This window comes from Panthera onca, chromosome A3 (genome assembly GCF_046562875.1).
Source record: "Panthera onca isolate mPanOnc1 chromosome A3, mPanOnc1 haplotype 2, whole genome shotgun sequence".
In the NCBI taxonomy this organism is placed as follows: Eukaryota; Metazoa; Chordata; class Mammalia; order Carnivora; family Felidae; genus Panthera; species Panthera onca.
Window position 1 is genome coordinate 22,224,114 of NC_138341.1, and position 21,739 is coordinate 22,245,852.

At 39.4% G+C, this 21,739-nt stretch overlaps 2 protein-coding genes across 6 annotated transcripts in view; one reads left to right on the forward strand and one right to left on the reverse strand.

The window, feature by feature from the left end:
• Positions 1-226: 226 nt before the first annotated feature.
• Positions 227-10,210, forward strand: MRPL33 (mitochondrial ribosomal protein L33). 2 transcript variants are annotated; one of them, XM_081795195.1, is made up of 5 exons: positions 227-322; positions 1,183-1,201; positions 3,411-3,517; positions 4,798-4,958; positions 9,903-10,210. In XM_081795195.1, exons 1-5 carry the CDS (start codon positions 301-303, stop codon positions 9,903-9,905), a joined length of 312 nt encoding a protein of 103 aa, XP_081651321.1. In that variant the 5' UTR covers positions 227-300; the 3' UTR covers positions 9,906-10,210. The 2 variants fall into 2 exon arrangements, with proteins under 2 accessions (XP_081651321.1, XP_060507530.1); XM_060651547.1 differs by lacking the exon at positions 4,798-4,958.
• RBKS (ribokinase) overlaps positions 4,952-21,739 on the reverse strand; it is a 106,076-nt gene continuing 89,288 nt past the window's right edge. For 2 of the 4 annotated variants that reach the window (XM_060651438.3, XM_060651480.3), the window contains one exon: positions 11,340-12,857. In XM_060651438.3, coding sequence (XP_060507421.2) covers positions 12,684-12,857 — 174 coding nt within the window. In that variant the 3' untranslated portion in view covers positions 11,340-12,683. Of the gene's footprint in view, positions 5,368-11,339; positions 12,858-21,739 lie in introns of those variants that run through there. The other 2 variants (XM_060651448.3, XM_060651475.3) reach the window with 2 other exon arrangements.

The following is a 21,739-nucleotide window of genomic DNA, read 5'->3' on the forward strand; positions in this document are numbered from 1 at the left end:
CCCCGGAAGTAAGAGGCAGGGGTTGGAGCTCGAATCCTGAGCGCTTTTAAACTCCCTCTCTAGCAGAGAAAGGGAGTTCAGCCTCCACCACTACAAAGATAAAACAACTAGCTCATATTGAACACAAGCAAGAGACAGCGTCGGGTCTGGAGGTTTATTTGGGTGGGGTGGGGGGGCGGCGTGGGGCGTGGCCTGGAGCAAATCATCACGTTCTCTTCCGGAACAGGCCTGTGCCCCGGAAGCAGTTGCTTGTTGAGCGCTTTTGGGCCGATTTCGGAGACTGTTAAGGGAGTTGTCGCCATGTTCCTGTCCGCGGTCACCTGTAAGTGGGGATGGAGGCGGCGGCAGGGACTGCGGCAAGGGCGGGAGGCCGTGACAGGCAGGCTTCGGGACGTTGCGGGTTTGAGGGCGCGCGCCGGGCGGGAACCTGCCGCTGCGACTTGCCAGGCCTTCAGGACTACAGCGTCCGGCATGCTCCGCGGCACTCCTCCGTGGGGCTTGGAGGTCTCTAGTGCTAGTTCTTCATCCCTTTGCGGTCGCAGGGACGGTCGTGTCTGGTCAGCAGGAGCGGGGTGCTTTCCTGGCCCTTCGTAGGGATGTGTCAGCACAATCTCTGCACGTCCGAACTGGGGGGAAAAAAAAAACCTCAGAATTTTTATTCCACTCGTTTCAAACTCTGAAGACGAGGAAATGGCTTGAGAGAGGCAGTGACTAGGTCAATACAGCTGTGCTGGGAAAGAAGTGTTCTGGCTTCCCAAGGCAGCTCTTTTCTGCACCAGGCCAACTGTTCGATTAGATTTAGTTTCCGTCCTCCACCTCATGTGGTTGCTGAAATTTGCATGGGTTAACTTGTCAAACCAGAGGCTTGTTCCAGTGCAAATATTTGCACCTAGAAGAGGAACATGTGGAGCAGATCTTAGAGCGGTTTGAAAAGTAATCAGCCCACTGAAAAGGGATTGTGCAAAGCATTACATCCAGAATTGTGTTGGTTTCATTGGATCTTTGTCTTCTTTCCAGAATCTTAGCGAGATCCCTACAAGCTAGGGAGTAGTTACTTGAGTGACAACCCGTGGCATACTTCTATAACTTACATTATTTATTACAGACATATGAACTTTGCATAAGAAAGATAATAAATTGATATTTTCTTTTCTCTTTCAACCTTTCCTCTCTGCGAAAAAGTTGCCAAGAGCAAGTCAAAGTAAGTAAGGTTTTTCTTTTTTTTTTTTTTTAACTTGTTTATGTTAGATTTGTTTTTCCAGCCCCCTGCGAATACATCCTTATATTAATTAAACTAAGCATTTGGTTTCAATTTTCTGAAAGTTGATTTGAGGATTACTTGGTGAATTGTTTTGGGTCTATGAACGCTTTCAGAAAATATTTTTCCCCCTGCCCAACTGATCTACTTAAGTGAGCCATTCAGATAATTAAAGGAGCTCTTGCTCCCTTGTTCCTGAACAAACCATCAGGGTTCCCATGCTGTCTTTGGAATACTACCGTATTTCTGTTTCTTCAAAGTCAGGTCAAAGGGCCATTTGTTTGGAGGCCACTACAGGAATCTAGCTGAACAAGCTGTGATTTGATTGAACTACAGAGTCAGTTTTGATGAGTTGTGTGATCCTTTGCATTCATAGAATAAGCATTTCAAAAATAGCAAAGATTAAAGATTCCATGCTGTACCAGAGAGACTATAAATACCAAACTGGCATCTCAAAATAAAATTTGTAGACAATAACTGAAGTAAGATTTTCTGTGTTAAAAATAGGAGAATTATTTTCCAGGAAAAAAAAAAAAAAAAAAGGAAAATTCTAAAGCAGGCTTTACTTACAACCCAAGACATATCACAAATCTTAAAACTAGGTTTTTGGATTAAAGTTAATGGAAAACATATAAGTTAGTGCTTTCTGCCAAATAGCTTTTATTCATACAGCTTTTCCCACAATCCAGTTTATTTATGTTAGAATTCCCACGTCTAAATTATGTAGGAATCTCCAGTGCCTCTGGTTTCTTTAGAAACCCTGCCTCTCATGTTCTTTGTATCCTTCTTATGACATCTGCCAAATATGTCTTACCTTATAGACTTTGTGTTCACCACTCACCTTCCATACTATACTGTTGGTTCCTGGAAGGGGCAGTTGCAGCCTTATAGAGCTTTGCATTTCCCACAGTGCTTTCCACAGAGTAAGCGCTTAATAGGTATTTGTTAAATCTTTTTGAATGAAGGACTAATTATTGTCTTTCTTTTTTTTTATGTTTGTTTATTTTTGAGACACAGCATGAGTGGGGGAGGGGCAGAAAGAGGGAGACACAGAATCTGAAGCAGGTTCCAGGCTCTGAGTTGTTGGCACAGAGCCCGACTTGGGGCTCGAACTCATGAACTGTGAGATCATGACCTGAGCTTAAGTCGGATGCTCAACCGACTGAGCCACCCAGGTGCCCCTATGGCCTTTCTTAATTAACAAATATTGTGTACCTTTTATGTGTGAGGCACTGTGCTAGACGTTGAAAGGGATGCAAAGATGTGTACTGTACTTTTTTTTTCATTTTACTTTTTTTTTACATTTATTTATTTTTGAGAGACAGGGAGAGACAGAGTGTGAGCAGGGGAGGGGCAGAGAGAGAGGGAGACACAGAATCAGAAGCAGGCTCCAGGTTCTGAGCTGTCAGCACAGAGCCCGACACGGGGCTTGAACCCACGAACCATGAGATCATGACCTGAGCCAAAGTCGGACACTTAACCGACTGAGCCACCCAGGCGCCCCGATGTGTAATGTATTATAGATGCTACAGATTCTCTTTGGAATAGTTAAGAAATAAGATAGCATGGTCTACATAGGGAAGCCAGACACACGAACAAGTAACAGTACAAGGGATTAAAAGGTCTAGTGAGGCAAAACATGAACTTTATGCTTTGGATGACTATAACTTAAACACAATATGAGGGGGAACAAGATTTTGCATGTTAATAGTGTAAAAGTTACCATCCTTTTATTTTGTCCCTGTCTAATTTTACTCCGATTACACACATCCTGGAAGATAGGGCTCTTTTGTGATAGCCAGCTTTATGATTTCTTGAGTAGCCAGCTAGAGTTACCAGCACTTTTGTATCCCCGCCCCACCCCCCGACTTCTCCTTCTAAGAGGTGAGTGAGTCTGTTCCACATCGTGGTTTGATTGTTCTTGTTGCTTGGTTAGTTGATTGCCAAGGTATTCTATAATAGAACAGACCTTGGAAATCAGAACCATTGAAATTGTGATTTATGGAAAATGTAGGCTGTCTTAGAACTGAACCTTTTTGGGTTGATATCCCACAGCTAATACTACTGTACAGAGTTCTCAAAATGTGTCGTCCTCCCACGACTGATTTTAGTTTATTTCCTCAACTTATAATAGCTTATTTTTAAATCTTAGAACCATTCTGGTGAAAATGCTAAGCCAAGCTGGGACAGGTTACTCCTTCAACACTAAGAGAAGCCGACTACGGGAGAAACTGACTCTCTTACATTATGATCCAATTGGTAAGATTCAGATAAATTACTCCATAGTAAATTCAGATGCTTTCAAGACCTGTTGCCCTTTCTAGACTGATGCTGAACGTCTTTTGGCCATTTTTGTGGCCCCTCTGACACTGTAGCATTCAGTCAGCAAGTATATGTTGAGTGTTTACTATGGTGCCACTTACTATCCCAGGTGGTGGGATACACCAGGACACATTCAGGCCCAGTCCCTGCACTCTTGGTACATACAGTCTGTTTTGGAAGGGAGAGAAAAAAAAAGAAAAAAAAAATGACTTTCTACTGAGTGCTTTGAGAGACACAAGCAGGATGCTGAGATACACGATAAAGTTGGGGAGAGGCAGATTCCACCTTTATCTTATTCTTGAATAGGATAGATCTGGTAAAGAAACCAGCTACGTAAACAGAATAGGTGATACTGTTCTGGAAACGGAAAGAAAAGAGTGTCTTCAGAAGGGGAGGGAATATTCTCCTGGGATCATTTAACAGTGGCAGGCAGTTAGGTCCCGATTTGAATTAAAGGAGTATGGTATCTATATATTGATGGAGGAAGTTAAGAAATGTCATTTGTACTCTCTGCTAAAATGCCATAATAAATGGTAACTTTAAATAGTCTCGGTAGGTAGAAGTATTTGTCCAGAAGAGACAAGTGTTTCCAAGGCAAGATTGCCTGCTTACAAAAGACAGCAGCTGATTGCTATTGGTAGAAGCCCAGTTTTGTTTTTGGGTTTTGTGAGCAGAGTTATGTGAAGTAAACTAGCAAACCAATGATTTATTTTAAAACTCCAGGCCATTTGCTTAATTTTTGTGCCCTTGATTCTGAACAGCCTCTTTATAAATGTTTCTTAGTATGAACTGTACTGGAGCTTCTGGGTTGGTGAACACGTATTGACTATGGGAGAGTGACCTGTGCGCCCCTTGCCCACACCCATGCGTCACTTCCATCTGACTGTTCCTGAGTTACTAATAACTGGTAGATCATGTCAGAATTTTCCTTCTTTTTTTAATCATGCTGTATTATCTTTAATTAAGTATAAAGACTTCCAATCATATCACCTACAGACCATTTTATCCACTGCTCTGGCCGCCAGTCTCTTGTTTCTCTCTTCAGCAATGGTGAGGCAGACACCCTTTCCAAGGGGGAGAGAAAGCCACGGTTTGTTGCCTTTGCCAATAACAAAGATGTTGGAGAGCCAAGTGGCAAAGCTCTTGCATTGGCATCTTTCACGTCAGCTACATCAAAAGAACCAGGGTGTCTCTCTCTCTGTTGGTGATTATACCAATTCTTCCCAGGTTGGCATCCCTGGTCACCACTCACAGATTACCAGTGCCAAACTTGATGAAAGCAGTAACCTTTCCAGTCTCCACCATCAGTCTGAATGGTGTCCTTCACCTTGATGAGGGGATCAGCATAGCAGATGATGCAAGCATAATGGGTGACCAGGTGAGGGTTCCTTTTGTTCCCACAAAGATCTTTCTCACTTTGCACAACTTATACTTGGCCTCCTCAGGTGCAATATTATGAACAGCAAAGCAGCTCTTGGTGTCACAGATCAGACAGAAATTCTCCCCAGTCTTGTCAGTGTTGATGTCATCCATAAAACCAGCAGGGTAGGTTGTTATCAGTTGGGATCTTGCCATCAATCTTGGTAAAATGCTGCATACTGATCTTTACTTTATGTGCTGTGAGGGCATACTCAAGTCTGTTCCTTAGGAAAATGATGAGAGAGAGATATTCTCTCAGCTTATGGGGACCAGTAGATGGACAAGGGGCAAATCAGTTTATCCAGCATCCAGTCTTTGGAGCTGCTGCGTGCTTCAGATGCTTCTTGGGACCACAAGCCGTGGCTGTACTGGGCATGAAAAGAGAGCAGAATTGAGCTGAACTGTAAGACACCCACTTGGTGATCAAGATTGAATTGGTACCAGAATCTTATTTCCCAAAATTAATCCATTATATAATGAAAGATACTTAACCTCATAATCAACTTTTTCATTAACTAAGAATAAGACTCTCACTTCTGGCCAAGATGGAATAATAGGAATCAAATTTCCCTTCCCACTGGAAACAACAACAAAAGGACAATATTTGCAATAAAAGACCATGATCCCTGAAAGAAAGGAAACAGACTAGTGCTTGTGAATAACCAGACAAAATGGAAATTTCTGTCTTCTTTGCTTACCTACACAAGTCTCCTATCTTCAGATGTCATGAACACAAGCACCTATACTCTCCAGGCGATCTCCATGTTCTAGATGAAGAATTTTATGCAAAGGATTTTAATCAAGGACACAAAGCTAAAGTACGTTTCAGAACAATGATTTGAACTGAAGACTCTCTGACTCTAAACCCCGGGCCCTAAATTATTCTATGTAGGGACCTATGAATGGGAGGTTTTATGGGAGGCTAAAACCTACCTACCATTGCATGACTTCTGGGCAGGCATTAGTGCCAATCCTGACTAGCAGCTACATTCACAGCTGCCTTCAGAGTTTGTACAGAAGGTCTCATGACCGCTGTTGTACCATTCATTATGCTGCATTCATTCATCAATGTCTAAGAAAAATAAAAATAGTATCGCCTGCAAAAAAACCCACAAAGGCCCTTACCAGTGTGAGGAGCATATAAAAAAGACTCTTGAGAAGCCCAGTTGTCAGCTTAAAATTGGATGATTTCCATTCTTTAACGGAAATAAAATTCTCTGCTGTTTTTACAGTGTTAAAATTTCTGGTCATTCTTTGTCATAATATAAAAGGAGTTCTAGGTTTGTACCTGATGATTGGGAGTCTGAATTCTAGGATGTGACCACATATGGTAGAAAAATTATTACAATGATAAGGTATGTCTCTTAGTCCTTTTGGGTTGCTATAACAAAATACCACAGACTAGGTGGCTTATAAACAACAGAAACTTATTACTCAGAGTTCTGGGGCCTGGGAAGTCCTAAGTTCAAGGTGCCAGCATGGCTGCTTTCTGGTGAAGGCCCTCTTCCTGGTTCACAGCCTGTGTCGTCGTCTTGTCCTCACATGGAGGACAAGGGCAAGCAAGTATTGTGGGGTCTCCTAATAAAGCATTAATCCTGGTCATGAAAACTCCACCCTCGTGACCAAAGCACCTACCAGAGGCCTTGCCTCCTAATGCCATAGTATTGGGGGTTTAGGATTTCAACATATGAATTTGAGCCGGGGGGGGGGGGGTACACAAATATTCAGACTATAGCTATATGATAGAGTTGGTGTGATTTTTTTTCTCCTGATTTCTTTGTATCAGCTGGTAAAAGCTCAAAGTGATGAACTTTACGGAAAGTAATTGTTTTTCTAGCATTTAGCTCTTTTAGAATTTATATTTAGGAACATGCACAACGTTAATAAATGTTAGTTGAATAACCTTTTATGATATTTTCAGCATGAGAATGTATTGGGATTTTCATCCTTAGTACGGAGGTGTTAGGAACTTATTTGTCAAATTGATTTTAAGTTTTGAGATTGGGAAAGAATACTACAATAAACAGTTCTGATCATAAGTTGAAAGTAGGAGAAAACATCCATAAAAGACTGTTAGAACTTTTCTGATAAGGAATGGTCTAAGCCTTCACAGCACAACTTTGTCCTTTTCTGAAGAAGAGAATGTTCCGGGATAGTGGACTGCCTGGCTTTCTGCCCATCTACTGAATGCCCTACAGGCTAGCATGATGATGTTTGCCTTGGGGCCTGCCCCATTGCCCAAGGTACCAAATAGCTTGGCAGTTCTCCCAACATATTTTACTGCAGTGAATAAATGACTAGTTTAAGGGTAATGTTTTGTTAGTCTGCTTTATAAAGGAAATCAGTAAGGAAACAGAAAAGTTCCCAATTATTTGAACATTTCACAGTATACTCTGGCTAGAACCAGCCTGTCTTTTCAGACTCCTTTTCTTCATATAAAACCAGATGCTAATTTCCAAGGAGGAAGGACCAAATGCTGAGGCATAAGCTTATTAAACTTTGTTGAATATATGAAGGCTTATCATAAAGAAAATGAAAACTTGTCATTTTTGATTCCTTGGATGACTAAACAAGACAGTATAGACTTTAATTGAAGCAGAGTTGATTTAGGTTAGACGTAAGGAAAGAACTTGACAGATTCATTCTTCTATGAATTCAGCAGCAAATATTTTGACAGAAAATTAATTTTTGTTTATGATCATGGATAGCAGTGTATTATTTCAGCTCAACTGTGTATCTAGCAGCAACCCTGTGAGGGAGATGGACTTATCCCCCACACAGGGAAGCAAACTGAAAGCAGAACATTTTGAGAAATTTGTCCAGGGACTCACAGCAGATATAAGTGGTAGAGCCAAGGTTGGAACCCAATCTTTCCGACGCCAGGCTCCCTGTTTTTTCTAGTACATGGAGCCAAAGTAATCTTCCTAAAATTTTTTTTTTTTTTTTTTTTAGGATCTTCCACTGGGGTCAGCCTAGCATTCAAGGCTATGGAGCCCTACTGTCCTCTTACCTCTTACCACTGTTCCTTGGTACCAGATGTGTATTCCTTTTATAGTTCATCCAAAGGCTGCTCTTTCAGGGACCAAACTTTCCTTGTCCGTGAGGTGTTCCCTTACCGGTCCAGTCCCTTCGATCTTTAGGGTCCTACTTCCTGGACATTCAGGGGCTCTGCTCATACTTCTATAAACTCCACATTGCTTAGCACAGTTCTGTGGACTGAAATATTTATTCTTTGGAGTAAGAGAATGAATTCAGTGAGTGAATCAGAAATTTTTCGTGAATAAAGCCTTGCTTTACTGATCTTAGTCACTCCTATTCTGGGTAATTTAAATAGTCTCCTGATTGGTTACCAGTGAGATGGGTTCTGGTTTTCTTTTTAGCCATTTTTTTAGTTCCATGTAGAAAAACATGGAAACATTTTCTGCAGTGAATCATATTGTTTGATGGGAAACTATTGTGGTTTACCATTTTATAATGCTTTGTAGTCCCTCTTAGACTTTGAAGGAGCATCAATACTACTTTTAAAATATTAGATAATTCAGAATATATTAAAAATACCTCTGTACAGTGTAATAATATATTTTGTTTTTTTAATTAACATAGATAAAATTCTGTTGACCGGTTAATAGTTTTTTAAAAAAATTTTTTAATGTTTGTTTATTTTCGATAGAGAGTGCAAGTTGGGGAGAGGCAGAGAGAGAGGGAGACACAGAATCTGAAGCAGGCTCCAGGTTCTGAACTGTCAGCAGAGTCTGATGCGGGGCTCGAACTCACGAACCGTGAGATCATGACCTGAGCTGAAGACCGACGCTTAACCGACTGAGCCACCCAGGTGCCCCCTGGCTAATAGTTTTTAAATCTGGCTGACCATCAGGATCATCTGAGGTTTTGTAAAAATGTAGATGTTCAGTCCTCACTCTAGATGTATTAGACCAGAATTAGGGTAGGGGTGGAGGTGAGAAGTAGGAACGTATTTTAATTAAGCTCCCTAGCCTATTCTTAATCATAGAGAGCTTGGGAATCTCATGTATACAGTATCCATATTGATTATAGAAGAAGAAGAAAAACCGTAGTGAAATGTCTGTGTGATCGGGATAAGTGAGGGGTGTTGTGTTGTAGTCCTTTGAGTTCCTGGATCTTCCTGGGTGCCTTGTTTGCTTTTGGATTTTTGGCCAGGAATAAATAGGTGGTGAGAGACCGAGAGACAGAGGGAGAGAGATATGTTGGAAGTTAATGGAGTACTATAAAGCATTATACGAACAGTGAAAACCTTACTGCCCAGCATCCAGTCTCTAGTCTTTCATCTGGGCAGTTAGTACTTTTGTGTTGGCTTTCTTTCAGAGAACTGTACTGTTTTGATATTTTCAGTAATGAGATTTTGGTTATAATTTTCATTCTTTTACCATACAAGAAAATCAGTTTTTGGGTATATTAAACCATCTCTGGAAAGTACAAGGTTTAATGTATATTTACTCTTCTGGCCAGACTGCCTTTTGCTTGGTCTGCTCAGTTCTTGCTGCTTTTTTTTCCTCAGTCCAGCTCTTAGTCTCTCTCCTGCAAGAGTGTTCATTAATTGGGTGAAGACATTGGATGTTTTCCATTTTTTGCTCCTAGTTTTGTTTGTTAATGTGGATATTTCACATTGAGTGAGGTATGACCTTGTGGTGTCCCAGAGATGCCACTGACTGGCTGGTGAACCTTCCCTTGATTTCCTTACCATTTTCTCTAGGTTTCTTTGGCCTCTGGGATTGAGGAACCAAGTTTGCAAATCTGCTCCATCCTCACGTGAAAGGAATAGTAACATAAGAGAAAAGAGAGTGCTTGTGGTCTGACACACATCTTTTTATTTAAAAATGATGATGATGCTTTTAGTTTTCTGCTACAACCCATTTTTCTCTTACAGTGAAAACAAAAGTCCTCTTTGTGGAACAGAAAAAAATACGCTCCCTCTAAACAATGGATTGAAAATGAATTTGATTTATAAATGAGAAGACTGAGGGCGGGATACTGATTCAGAAATTCTGCAGCGTGTAATAAAAGAAGAGGAAATGGCACGGAATCACTGCCTCCTGTGATTTGAAGGCCATTGTGAAGGAAAACAATGGACTGAAAGAAAGTTCTTCATATTAGGACATATATCATTGCATCACATTTATTTATCTTTCTGGATATTTTTATAGCCCTTAATAAAAAATATTAAAATAGCGTGTACTATTGTCTCTTAGTGATGTTTTCCCCCACTCTTTGAAATAAAAAAAACAACTACATTAGTAAAGAATAAGCATTGTTTCATATAAAAGAAAGTTTCCATAATGAAACTTGTGCAAGACTTTCCAGTCTGCTCCTCTTTGTACTTCATAGGAAAGGCAGAGTCATTCTCCAGAGTGATCTTGAAAAAAACTGTGTAATAACAGAGGTGGTAAGAGTGAACAGGAATAAGAAGGGGGCCAGCCTTGTAACATAAAAGGAATCATGAGAACTTTCATTTTGTTTTGTGCTTATATAATTAGGAAAAATGCCATTGGTCCATATTGTCAAACTCTGGTCACTGAAACAGTAGTTAGGAGTTTCTAGGAATGCTTTGGACTCCCTTTATCTCCTAGATTTCCTTTTTAAAAAAAATTATTTGTTTTTATTTGTTTTCATAAGAAAAGCTGGAATGTATTTCCACAGAGCTATGACTGGGGCTTCTGGGGCTTGGTACCACACAGCTAACCAGCTTGGAAGTTCCACTGATAATCCCTGACATTCACGTAAGGACCCCTGCCCTACCCAGATCCATATACTTTCTCACTCAAGCTACTGTTTCCTACAGATTTTCAGTAAGAAATCTGAGTTGAAATCTGCATTCTTTTCTAGAGATTATTTAGTTTTCTCCTTTATATATCAAATTTCTGACTGAATGTGAGAAGGATCAGCTTTTATTTTGAGCTCTGCTGGTTCATAATCTTACCCCATTTAAAGCATTTATCTAGGAGAATGATAGCATGCCCACCATGGCCTCAAGCATGACAAAGCCAATGCTATTCCAAAATAACAGGTGTGTCCCCCCCCCCCCCCGCCCCCACCATGGCTCAGTCTGTGGAGGACGTGCAGGAGTAGCTTTCTGAAAATGGAATTAGATGTAGACAGTTGTTGAGCCTTTGTGGCTTGTGGCATTAAAGTCAATAAACTATTTTCTGGCATCTTTTGTTAAAACTTTGGTTCAAAGCAATAATAGGTGAGATCTTGGCTATTTGTAGGTTGAAACTATATGTAGTGATTTTGGGTTACAAGAAAAATCCTTCACCTGATCCTAGCTAAGTCAGATGTAAAGGGTCTGTGACATGTATGAATCACCTTTTTAAACCCAAAACAACATAAAATCTGGCTTAACAGATGACTTATCTATTCAGCACATGAGCTGAACATGGCCCACAGGTGGTGTTTACATTTTTAAGTTTTTTTTTTGTGAGAGAGAGGGGGTGCAAGTGAGCAAGGGGCAGAGAGAGAGAGACAGAGAATCCCAAGAGAGGCAGAGGGAGAGAGAGAGAGAAGCAGCACTCACTGGAAGCGGGCTCATGCTAACCCCAAGCAGGTCTCGAGTTCACCTGATGTGGGACTCAAACTCACAAATTGTGGGATCATGACCTGAACTGAAGTCAGATGCTTAACGACTGAGCTACCCAGTTGCCCCCATGTTTATGTTTTTTTAAAAGTATGTTTTGTTTTGTTTTTAAGTTTATTTGTTTATTTTGAGAGAGAACAAGTGGGGTAGGGGCAAAGAGGGGAGAGCGAGAATCCCAAGCAGGCTCCGCACCATCAGTACGGAGCCTGATGCTGGGGCTCGAACTCACAAACCGTGAGACCATGACCTAAGCTGAAGTCGACTCAGACGCTTAACCGACTGAGCCACCCAGGCATTCCCCCATGTTTACATTTTTTAAAAAATCAGTTGCTGACCCTTAAACATTGAAAAGATTCCAATAAACATCCAGACTTCTGGCTTCTCTTGCAAAACAGAAGCTTTGACAACTCTAACACTGAATGTCAGCTGTCCTTCTTAGGAACTGCTTGAGGTCCAATTCTTGTGCCCTCTTCCCTCATTTAACATTCTCTGCTCTGGAGCTTAAGTTCTGGAGAGACAAATGAACAAACAGGTGGGTAATAACTGATACGCACAACAATGAAGCAGGTGGAGAGAGAGAGGGAGTTGTTGGTGTTGGGTAAAGGGTGTCTAAGGGAGGCCTTTGATAGTAACATTTGCACACGTGAGGGAGTAAGGCACATCAACTTGTGGGGAAAGAGTGTTCTAGGCAGAGGGCACAGTAAGTGCGGAGGCCCTGAAGTGGTTTGAGTTGGGTAAGGAGTCCAGTGTGAAATTAACGTAGAGGGGAGAATGGGCGGAAATGGCATGGGAAGGGAGAGGGGTGTAGGATATAGATCATATAGGACCTTGTATACTGACTCTGTGCTGACCGTTCGTGGAGCCTGGAGCCTGCTTCAGATTCTGTCTCTCTCCCAAAAATAAACATTAGAAAAATAATTTAAAAATAATGAAAGCTTGAGTATGACTTCATAAATGAACATATTTGCAAAGAATGGAGAAGAGGATATTTTATAGTAAGCTGCTAGCTAAGAGTGGCCACCCCCTCCCCCAAGTACATTTTATTTCCAAGTACATTTATTTTAGGGTTAGTAGCAATCAAAACAGATCAAGTGGCAGGTCTTTTTTGTATGGATAAGATGACTGTGTTCCTGCAGCCTGGACGCTGACTGCTGCGATGAAATTGGCTCTCTTGAGCATTTCTTCCAAGGACAGATTGGGGTAGTAAGCCAGGTAGAAGGCCAGAGCCCCCACAAAACTGTCACCAGCACCCTGTAATTAAAAGCATAGTTGTGGAGATAAGCATGTAGTCACCTGTTGCCCAAACTGTATTTTAACAATATTTAAGGACACTTTTTGATGTAGAAGATTTTTAGGTAAAAGGATAGTACAGAGGTTTCCATACGCCCCATATCCAGTTCTGTTGTTTGGTAACATCTAGAATTATGGTACATCTGTCATAATGAATGAAATGGTATTGATATTAGCTGAACTCCATACTTGATTTGGATTTCACTAGTTATGCTTAATATCCTTTTTCTGTCCCAGGATCTCCTCCAGGGTACCCTATTACATTTGGTTGTCATTTCCTTAGACTGTTGTAGGCTGTGACAGTTTCTTGGACAGTGTTTATTTCTGTTTTGAGTCTCTACTTTCTAGAATTGTTTCTAGTTTGTTTCTGTTTCGAGTTTCTAGTTTTGAGGACTGGTCAGATGTTTTGTAGAATATACCTCAGCTGGGACTGGTCTGTTTTTCTTACAGTTAGTGTGTGGTTATGGTTTTTGGGAGGAAGACCACAAAGGTGAAGTATCATTCTCTCATCACATTGTATCAAGGGCAGATACTGTCAATGTGACTTGCCTCTGATCATGTTAATCTCAATTACTTGGCTAAGGCAGTCTTTGCCAGGTTTCTCCACTGTAAAGTTACTTTCCTCCCTCTTTTCATACTGCACCCTTTGGAAGCAAGTCACTAAGTATAGTCCACATGTAAGGGGTAGGGTAGAGTATTATTTGGAATGCTTCTCTGTGGGAATTTTGTCTTCTCCCCCCAATTCATTACATAATTATATCTGTATAAAAGACCCATGAACTCATGGGTCTTTTGAAAATTTTTAAAAATTTATTCTTTGGGCTATAATCTAGTACTGCGTTACTTCTTTGCTCAAATTGTAAGGGACTCTTTCAGTTGGCCCCTGTGTCCCTTTAACATACCCCATGGTTTTGTCTTTTGGGTGCTTTACTTTCTGACACTATAAGATGCTCCAGGCGCATCTTGTATATTCCCTGCTTTAGTTCTAGAATTAGCCATTTCTCCATTAAATGGATGCAGAAAAGTGGTGACAGCTATGCAGATATTATTTTCAAACTAAATATAGGGACAAAACAGTTTCTTTGCATTTTCTCTGAAGCTCCAAAGATCTGATTTGGTAAAGTACATTTACGGACCCACAGAAATAGAAAACACCAAAGAAAGTCTTGACTTCCACCTTCAAGCAGGGTAATACCTAGTCATGTGTTCATCTAACAAATCTATTTAAGATAACTTAAATATGATTATACAGTCTCGCTTGGAAAACCATTCTGAAATAGCTTTCAGGGTCATTTTCCAGTTTTTTCCCAGTTTGTTGTTCCTTAACACCCAAGAGTTTTCACGACAGATCTTGAGGCTATACTTCAGCCTTTGTAAAGAGCCTTGGCATGCAAGATTGTTCCAGATGCATATGCCCAGAACAGTGATGGACACTAGTAAAGGGGTAAAATCCACTGTGGATTAAATGCTAAGTAGTGTGGCAGAATCCATAAATGCTATTGGATGCTAAGAAAGAGTTTGAAGAAAGCCTCCCTGAAGAAGGGAGTTGTTATAGATGACACAGATTTATAGAGAAAGAAGGCCTCAAGGAACAAAGACACAGAGGAGGAAGGAACAGAGTCAGCTCATGAGACAGTGAATGGCTTTAAGGAGAATGACATTTCCCCTTGTTTACATAGATAAAGCAGGCAGTATTCAACTTGCCAAGCAGTCATAGTAATGCAGGTGTGAATTCGACACTTCCCTTCCTCCCATAAATGTTTTCTGAGTGCCCAAAATGTGTCAGGGACCATGCTAGATGCTTTGCAATTGTTTAGGTCAGTCCTTCCTGACGGAAACAATGGAGAGAGATATGCTTTTTGCCTTCCCTTAGTTTATAGCATAGCAATGCAATGGTGTTGATATTTGGTTTTCTTATTTACAAATAATGGAGCCAGTCTTTCCTTTATGTAACTTTTATATTATTGCTTAAGCTTATTGTTACAAGCTTATAATATTTTTCCAAAAAAATTTAAGGGAATAAAAATATTTCATGGATAGTTAAGTCATGTTTCTATACCTCCCTCACCTTTAACTTATGTAGCCTGACCAAAGCAAAGGCACAGGGCTGAGGGGAAACATTCTAGCAACACTGACAGAAATCAGTTGGCTGGTGGGGTATTTAGCTGCAGACCAGATAACTTTAAGAAAGTATAAAAAGAATTGTTCTTATATCTGAAAAGACTATTGAAATAATTTAAATTGCTTCCCAGTATAAAAAAGCCAGGGAAACACAGTGTCTAGTAGAACTGTGTGTGTTGGAAGCATTATTTAGGTAACAGTGATTTTCAGAACTTGATTTCCTTTCATTCTTAGAGCTACACTGTGTTGGTAGAGACTGCAAAGGTAAGCTGTTCCTGTATTAAAAATAGTTTCCCCACAAAGAAAACTCTCAGCTAGATAGCTTCATTGAGAATTCTAGCAAATGTTTAAGTAAGAAATAACACTAATTCTATCCAAATTCTTTCAGAAAATAGAAGAGTCAAGGAAACACTTTCCAAGTCATTTTGTAGGGCCAGCATTAGTGTGATACCAAAACCTGACAATGACAATTCAAGAAAAAAACAAACAAAACAGATCAATACTCTGCAAAACCTTAAAAAATTTTAGTAAACTGTGTGTGTGTGTATCTCATGAACAATAGGGTTTATCCCAGGAATGCAAGATTAGTTTGACATTAAAACTACTTACATTTAAAACTAATTAACATTTAAATAATCAGTGTAGTTCACTTAAAAAAAAAAAAAAAACTTATAATTTTAGTAGCAGCAGAAGCATTTGACAAAATTCTGCATCAACTTATAACAGAAATTCAGCAAATTTGGAATAGAAGGTATAACTTGATCTTCTTGGTAAAGGGCATTTATGAAAACTCTATAGTCAACATCATACTTAATGAGAAAGACTGATGCTTTCCCCTTGATATTGGAAACAAATCAAGGATGTCTATATTCATTACTTCTATTCAGCATCATACTGGATTGCCAGCCAGTGCAGTAAGACAAGAAAAAGAAAAGAAAAGGCATGCAGATATGAAAGAAGTAAAACTCTTTCTTAGCAGATGCCATAATCACCTATGTAGAAAATCCTAAGAAATCCAGCAAAAAAGTAGATTTAGCAAGGTAACAGGACACAGGATCAATTAAAAAAAAAATCAACCGTGGGGTGCCCAAGTGGCTTAGTGGTTAAGTGTCCAACTTCAGCTCAGGTCGTGATCTCAGGGTTCATGGGTTCAAGCTCTGTGTCAGGCTTTGCACTGACAGTTCAGAGCCTGGAGCCTCCTTCAAATTCTGTTTCCCTCTCTTTCTCTGCCCCTCCCCGGCTTGTGCTTTCTGTCTCTTTCAAAAATAAATAAATGTTAAAAGATCAATTGTATTTCTTTCTTTTTTAAAAATTTACATCCAAGTTAGTTAGCATATAGTGCTCTAATGATTTCGGGAGTAGATTCCAGTGATTCATCCCCTAGGTATAACACCCAGTGCTCATCCCAACAAGTGTCCTCCCTAATGCCCCTTACCCATTTAGTCCATCCCCCCCCCCCCCACAACCCCTCCAGCAACCCTCAGTTTGTTCTCTTTATTGGTCTCTTATGTTTTATCCCCCTCCTTGTTTTTTTATTATTTTTCCTTCCCTTCCCTTATGTTCATCTGTTTTATATCTTAAATTCCTCATATGAGTGAAGTCATATGATATTTGTCTTTCTCTGACTAATTTCACTTAGCATCATACCTTCTAGTTCTAGCCATGTACTTGCAAATGGCAAGATTTCATTCTTCTTGATTGCCAAGTAATACTCCATTATACACACACACACACACACACACACACACACACACACACACACATCTTCTTTATCCATTCAACCATGGATGGACATTGGGTTCTTTCCATAATTTGGCTATTGTTGATAGTGCTGCTGTAAACATTGGGGTGCATGTGCCCCTTCGAAACAGCACACTGGTATCCCTTGGATAAATACCTAGTAGTGCAATTGCTGGGTTGTAGGGTAGTTCTATTTTTTATTTTTTGAGGAACCTGCATATTGTTTTCCAGAGTGGCTGCACCAGTTTGCATTCCCATCAGCAGTGCAAAAGAGATCTTCTTTCTTCCTATCCTTGCCAACATCTGTTGTTGCCTGAGTTGTTTATTTTAGCTATTCTGACAGGTGTGAGGTGGTATCTCGTGGTTTTGATTTGTATTTCCCTGATGATGAGTGATGTTGAGCATTTTTTCATGTGTCTGTTAGCCATCTGGATGTCTTCTTTGGAGAAGTGTCTATTCCTGTCTTTTGCCCATTTTTTCACTGGATTATTTATTTTTTGGGTGTTGAGTCTGGTAAGTTCTTTATAGATTTTGGATACTAACCCTATATCTGATATGTCTTTTGCAAGTATCTTCTCCCATTCTGTCGGTTGCCTTTTAGTATTGCTGATTTTTACCTTTGCTGTGCAGAAGCTTTTTATCTTGATGAGGTCCCAATAGTTCATTTTTGCTTTTGTTTCCCTTGCCTTTGGGGACATGTTGAGTAAGAAGTTGCTGCGGCCAAGGTCAAAGAGATTTTTGCCTGCTTTCTCCTTGAGGATTTTGATGGCTTCCTGTCTTACATTTAGGTCTTTCATCCATTTTGAGTTTATGTTTGTGTATGGTGTAAGGAAGTGGTCCAGGTTCATTCTTCTGCATGTTGCTGTCCAGTTTTCCCAGCACTATTTGCTGAAGAGACTGTCTTTATTCCATTGGATGTTCTTCCCTGCTTTGTCAAAGATTAGTTGGCCATACGTTTGTGGGTCCATTTCTGGGTTCTCTATTCTGTTCCATTGATCTGAGTGTCTGTTTTTGTGCCAAATTATATTTCTATAGAGTAGCAATGAAGAATAAGGAATCTGAATTATCCAGACATACTACTACAATGGCATCAAAAATATGAAGTAATTAGGGTTAAATGAATCTGTGCAAAATGAATGAATATGTGCAAGATTTATACACTCTTCCTGTGGAAAGCAAAAGAGATTAAAGAAAACAAATGGTGAGATCAACCATGTTCATAAATTGGAAAACTCATCATTGTTAACATGCTAGTCCTTCCTAAAATGATACATAGATTCAGTGTAATTCCAATAAAAATCCCAGTTGGCAATTTTTAGAAATTGGTAAACTGATTCTAAAATTTATATGGAAATACAAAGGACTTACAATAGATAAAACAATTTTGAAGAAGAACAAAGTTGGAGGATGTAAACTATCTGATTTCAAGACTTACCATAAGATATAGTATCAGACATATCAGAATAAGATATCAGACAGGGAGATATTGATGCAAAGATAGACATGTAGATGACTTGAACAGAAAAGAGAATCTGTAAACAAACCAGCAACTTATTTTTAACAAGGTAATTCAATGGAGGAGAGGACAGTCTTTTCAACAAATGGTGCTGGAAGAAATGGATATCCATATGGAAAAACATGAAACTTCACACAATACACAAAAATTAACTCCAAATGGGCCACAGACCCAAATATAAGAATTAAGCAACAAAACATCTAGAAGTAAATAGAGGAGAAAAATCTTTGTAACCCTGTGTTAGGTAGATTTCTTAGGATACCAAAAGCATAAGACATTTAACAAATTGATAAATTGGACTTTATTAAAATTTAAAACATTTGTCCTTTAAAAGAATACCAAAAGACAAACCACAGACTGGGAGAAAATATTTTTAAAACATATATATGATAAAGCATTCTAATATTTCAATAGTACAACCCCAAAAGACAAAAATCCCAATAAAAATGGGCAAAATATTTGAATAGAGACTTTATCAAAGAAGATTCACAGATGGCAAATAAGCATATAAGAAGATGCTCAACATCATTATACCTAGGGAAATGCAGATTAAAAACACAATGAGGGCGTGCGTGGGTGGCCTCAGTCGGTTAAGTGTCTGACTTTGGCTCAGGTCATGATCTCATGGTTCAAGGGTTCGGTCCCTGCGTCAGGCTCTGTGCTGTCAGCTGTCACAGAGCCTGTTTTGGATTCTCTGTCTGTCTGTCTCTCTCTGCCCCTTCCCTCCACCTCCCTCTCTTTATCAAAAATAATCATTAAAAAACAAAATAAAACACAATGAGATAATACTAAATACCCATTAGAAAGACTACATTAAAAAGACTGAAAATACTGGCTTTAGTTCCAGTACTCTTATTTGTTGTGGGAATTCTTATTTGTTGTGGGAATGAAAAATGATACACTTTGAAAAATAGTTTGGCCATTATTCAACATATACTTATCCTATAGCCTAGCAGTTCTATTCTTAGCTATTGAAGATAAATGAAAGCATATATGCACATAAAGATTTATATGTGAGTGTTTATAGCAGCATTATTTATAACTGCTCCACTTGGCAATTTTCCATTTGGAAACAATCCAGATGTCCTTGAACTAATGAATGGGTAAAAAAAATTGTGGTACGTCCATGTAGTGGAACACTACTTAGCAACAGAAAGGAGCAAATTGCTAACACAACATGGGAAGAATCTCAAATACATTATCCTAAGTGAAAGAAGCCAGCCACAAAAGACTACATACCATATTGTATGATTTTATTTATATGAAATTCTAGAAAAGGCAAAAGTATACCAACAAAAAGAGGCCAGGGGCTGGAGAATATCACCTCCACAGGGACTGCATGGGGAACTTTCTGGAGTGTTAGAAGGTTCTGTAGTTATGACTGGTGGTTAAATGAGTCTACATTGTCAAAACTCATTGAATCATACACTTAAAATGGGTGAAATCTTATGTATGAAAATGATATTTCAATCAAGTTGATTTTTTAAAAGGCAGGATTGGGGGAGTGGGGGCACTGAGTCATGCAAGAGTATAATGCAAAGTTTGAAAACTTTGGCAATATTTAAGTGCTCTGGGCTTACTACGGATTTACACTCAAGTGCATGGTTGGGATCATTATTGAGACTTACTGTGGGTCAGGATTAATTAAGTGTTATAATTGGCATTTTGGAACCTATGTGGCCTTATACTGTGAGCCCTAATTCTACCTCTGTTCTTTCACTATAAATGTTTCTCTTCTAGTGGTATGGCTTTGAAGTCACATAGATTTGTATATGAATCTTGACTTTACCACTTACTAGCTCTGTGACCTTGGGAAAATGAATGTAAATTCTCTGTGACTTAGTTTTCTCATAAATAATGAAATGATTAACATCTCGTAGGGATTTTTTGAATCTGTCATTCCTTGCCTCTCAGTTTTCTTACCCAATATCAATTTACAGACCTCTCAACACATGTTGCTGCTTTACCTTTCCACCCTAGTCCCCTGACCTCTATGCTCTTCTGCATGCCCATTGTATTTCCCTGCCCTCCCCGCACCCCACTTTGTTCTGCCACATCCCCGTTCCTCTGTGTCTAGTCTGAAAGCACAATTGTGCCAGTCTTCTCTATCTTCTCATGGCTTTCTGCAAAACCCCTTTCCTTCCTTTCTTTAGAAGGGCCTGGTCCCTTATGTTTTCTCAGGGTAGCCCATTTTGCCACAGCTACTCAAAAACACCTTGATAACCTATGTGTTCAACCAAAAATCCCCATAAAAATTCAGTTTTTTATTTCCTGTTTGTCTCTGTAAATAGTGAGGTATAGATTAAATGTTCAAGTCCACATCAAAAAAGAAATCTGCCTGCAATTAGGTTGACCCATCCACGAATGCAGAAGTGTATAATTTACAGAAGGGATGGATAATGGATGTTAACGATCACTTGAAAATTTATTAAAGAATCCACGAGTCTATACTGGTTTTATTTTATTTTAAAAAATTTTTTAATATTTATTTTTTGAGGAGAGAGAGGGGGTGGGAGGGTCAGAGAGAAAGGGAGACACAGAATCTGAGGCAGGCTCCAGGCTCTGAGCTGTCAGCACAGAGCCCGACTCAGGGATTGAACTCATGAACTGCCAGATCATGACCTGAGCTGAAGTCAGACGTTTAACTGCCTGAGCCACCCAAGTGCCCCTATACTGATTTTAAACAGATAAATGAAAAAATAAATAATGAAGAAGGGAGAACTTCCTTAAAATAGAATGCCAATTGGTAAATATAGAAGTTTGAAAAATCAGCGCTTTGCAACTGTCATAGTAATAACTGATTCAGGCAAGAATCATCAATGGATGCGTTAAAACTGCTGGAGTAAGGTTTGATGAGGACACAATATTTACAGGTTTGAAAGTATCTCCATACAGATTACCTGTTAATAACAAATAGCTCTCTAGTGGAGAAACCCGGTGGACACCACCTTGATGAAGACAGCAACAAACCAATATGACTAACTGCCATCGCATACTCCCGAGTGTGGGGCCTCAACAAGGACGTAATGTCACTTGTGCAGTGTTTCTGCCTACAAGATTTACTAACTCGGATCATGGGCAAGTGCTGGATAAACCTATATTGAGAAAAATTCCACAAAACAACGAGCCTGTGCTTTCCAAAACTGATCAACATCATGAAAGACAAGGTTGAGGACCTGTTTCATATTAAAGGAGCCTAAAACAGCATGGCAATTAAATTCCTTAAATAATCTTGGATTGTCTCCTGGACTGAAAAAAATTATAAAAAACACTACTGAGACATTATTGGATTGTGCATATAGGATTATTTCAGTGTTAAGTGTCTTGACTTTGATAATTATATTGTAGTTTTATTATGTCATTTTTCCAAGGAGATATATCCTGAATTAGTAAGAGGTAAAGAGTCATGATGTCTGCAACTTATTCTCAAATGGTTCATCCAAAAATAAAAAATAAAAAAGCATAT

Excerpts from the sequence above, each read along its gene's own strand:
- MRPL33 (XM_081795195.1), top strand. The coding sequence starts at position 301 with ATGTTCCTGTCCGCGGTCACCT. Across the intron at positions 3,518-4,797 it reads CTTACATTATGATCCAATTG|TTCTTCCCAGGTTGGCATCC; the intron begins GTAAGATTCAGA and ends TGATTATACCAA.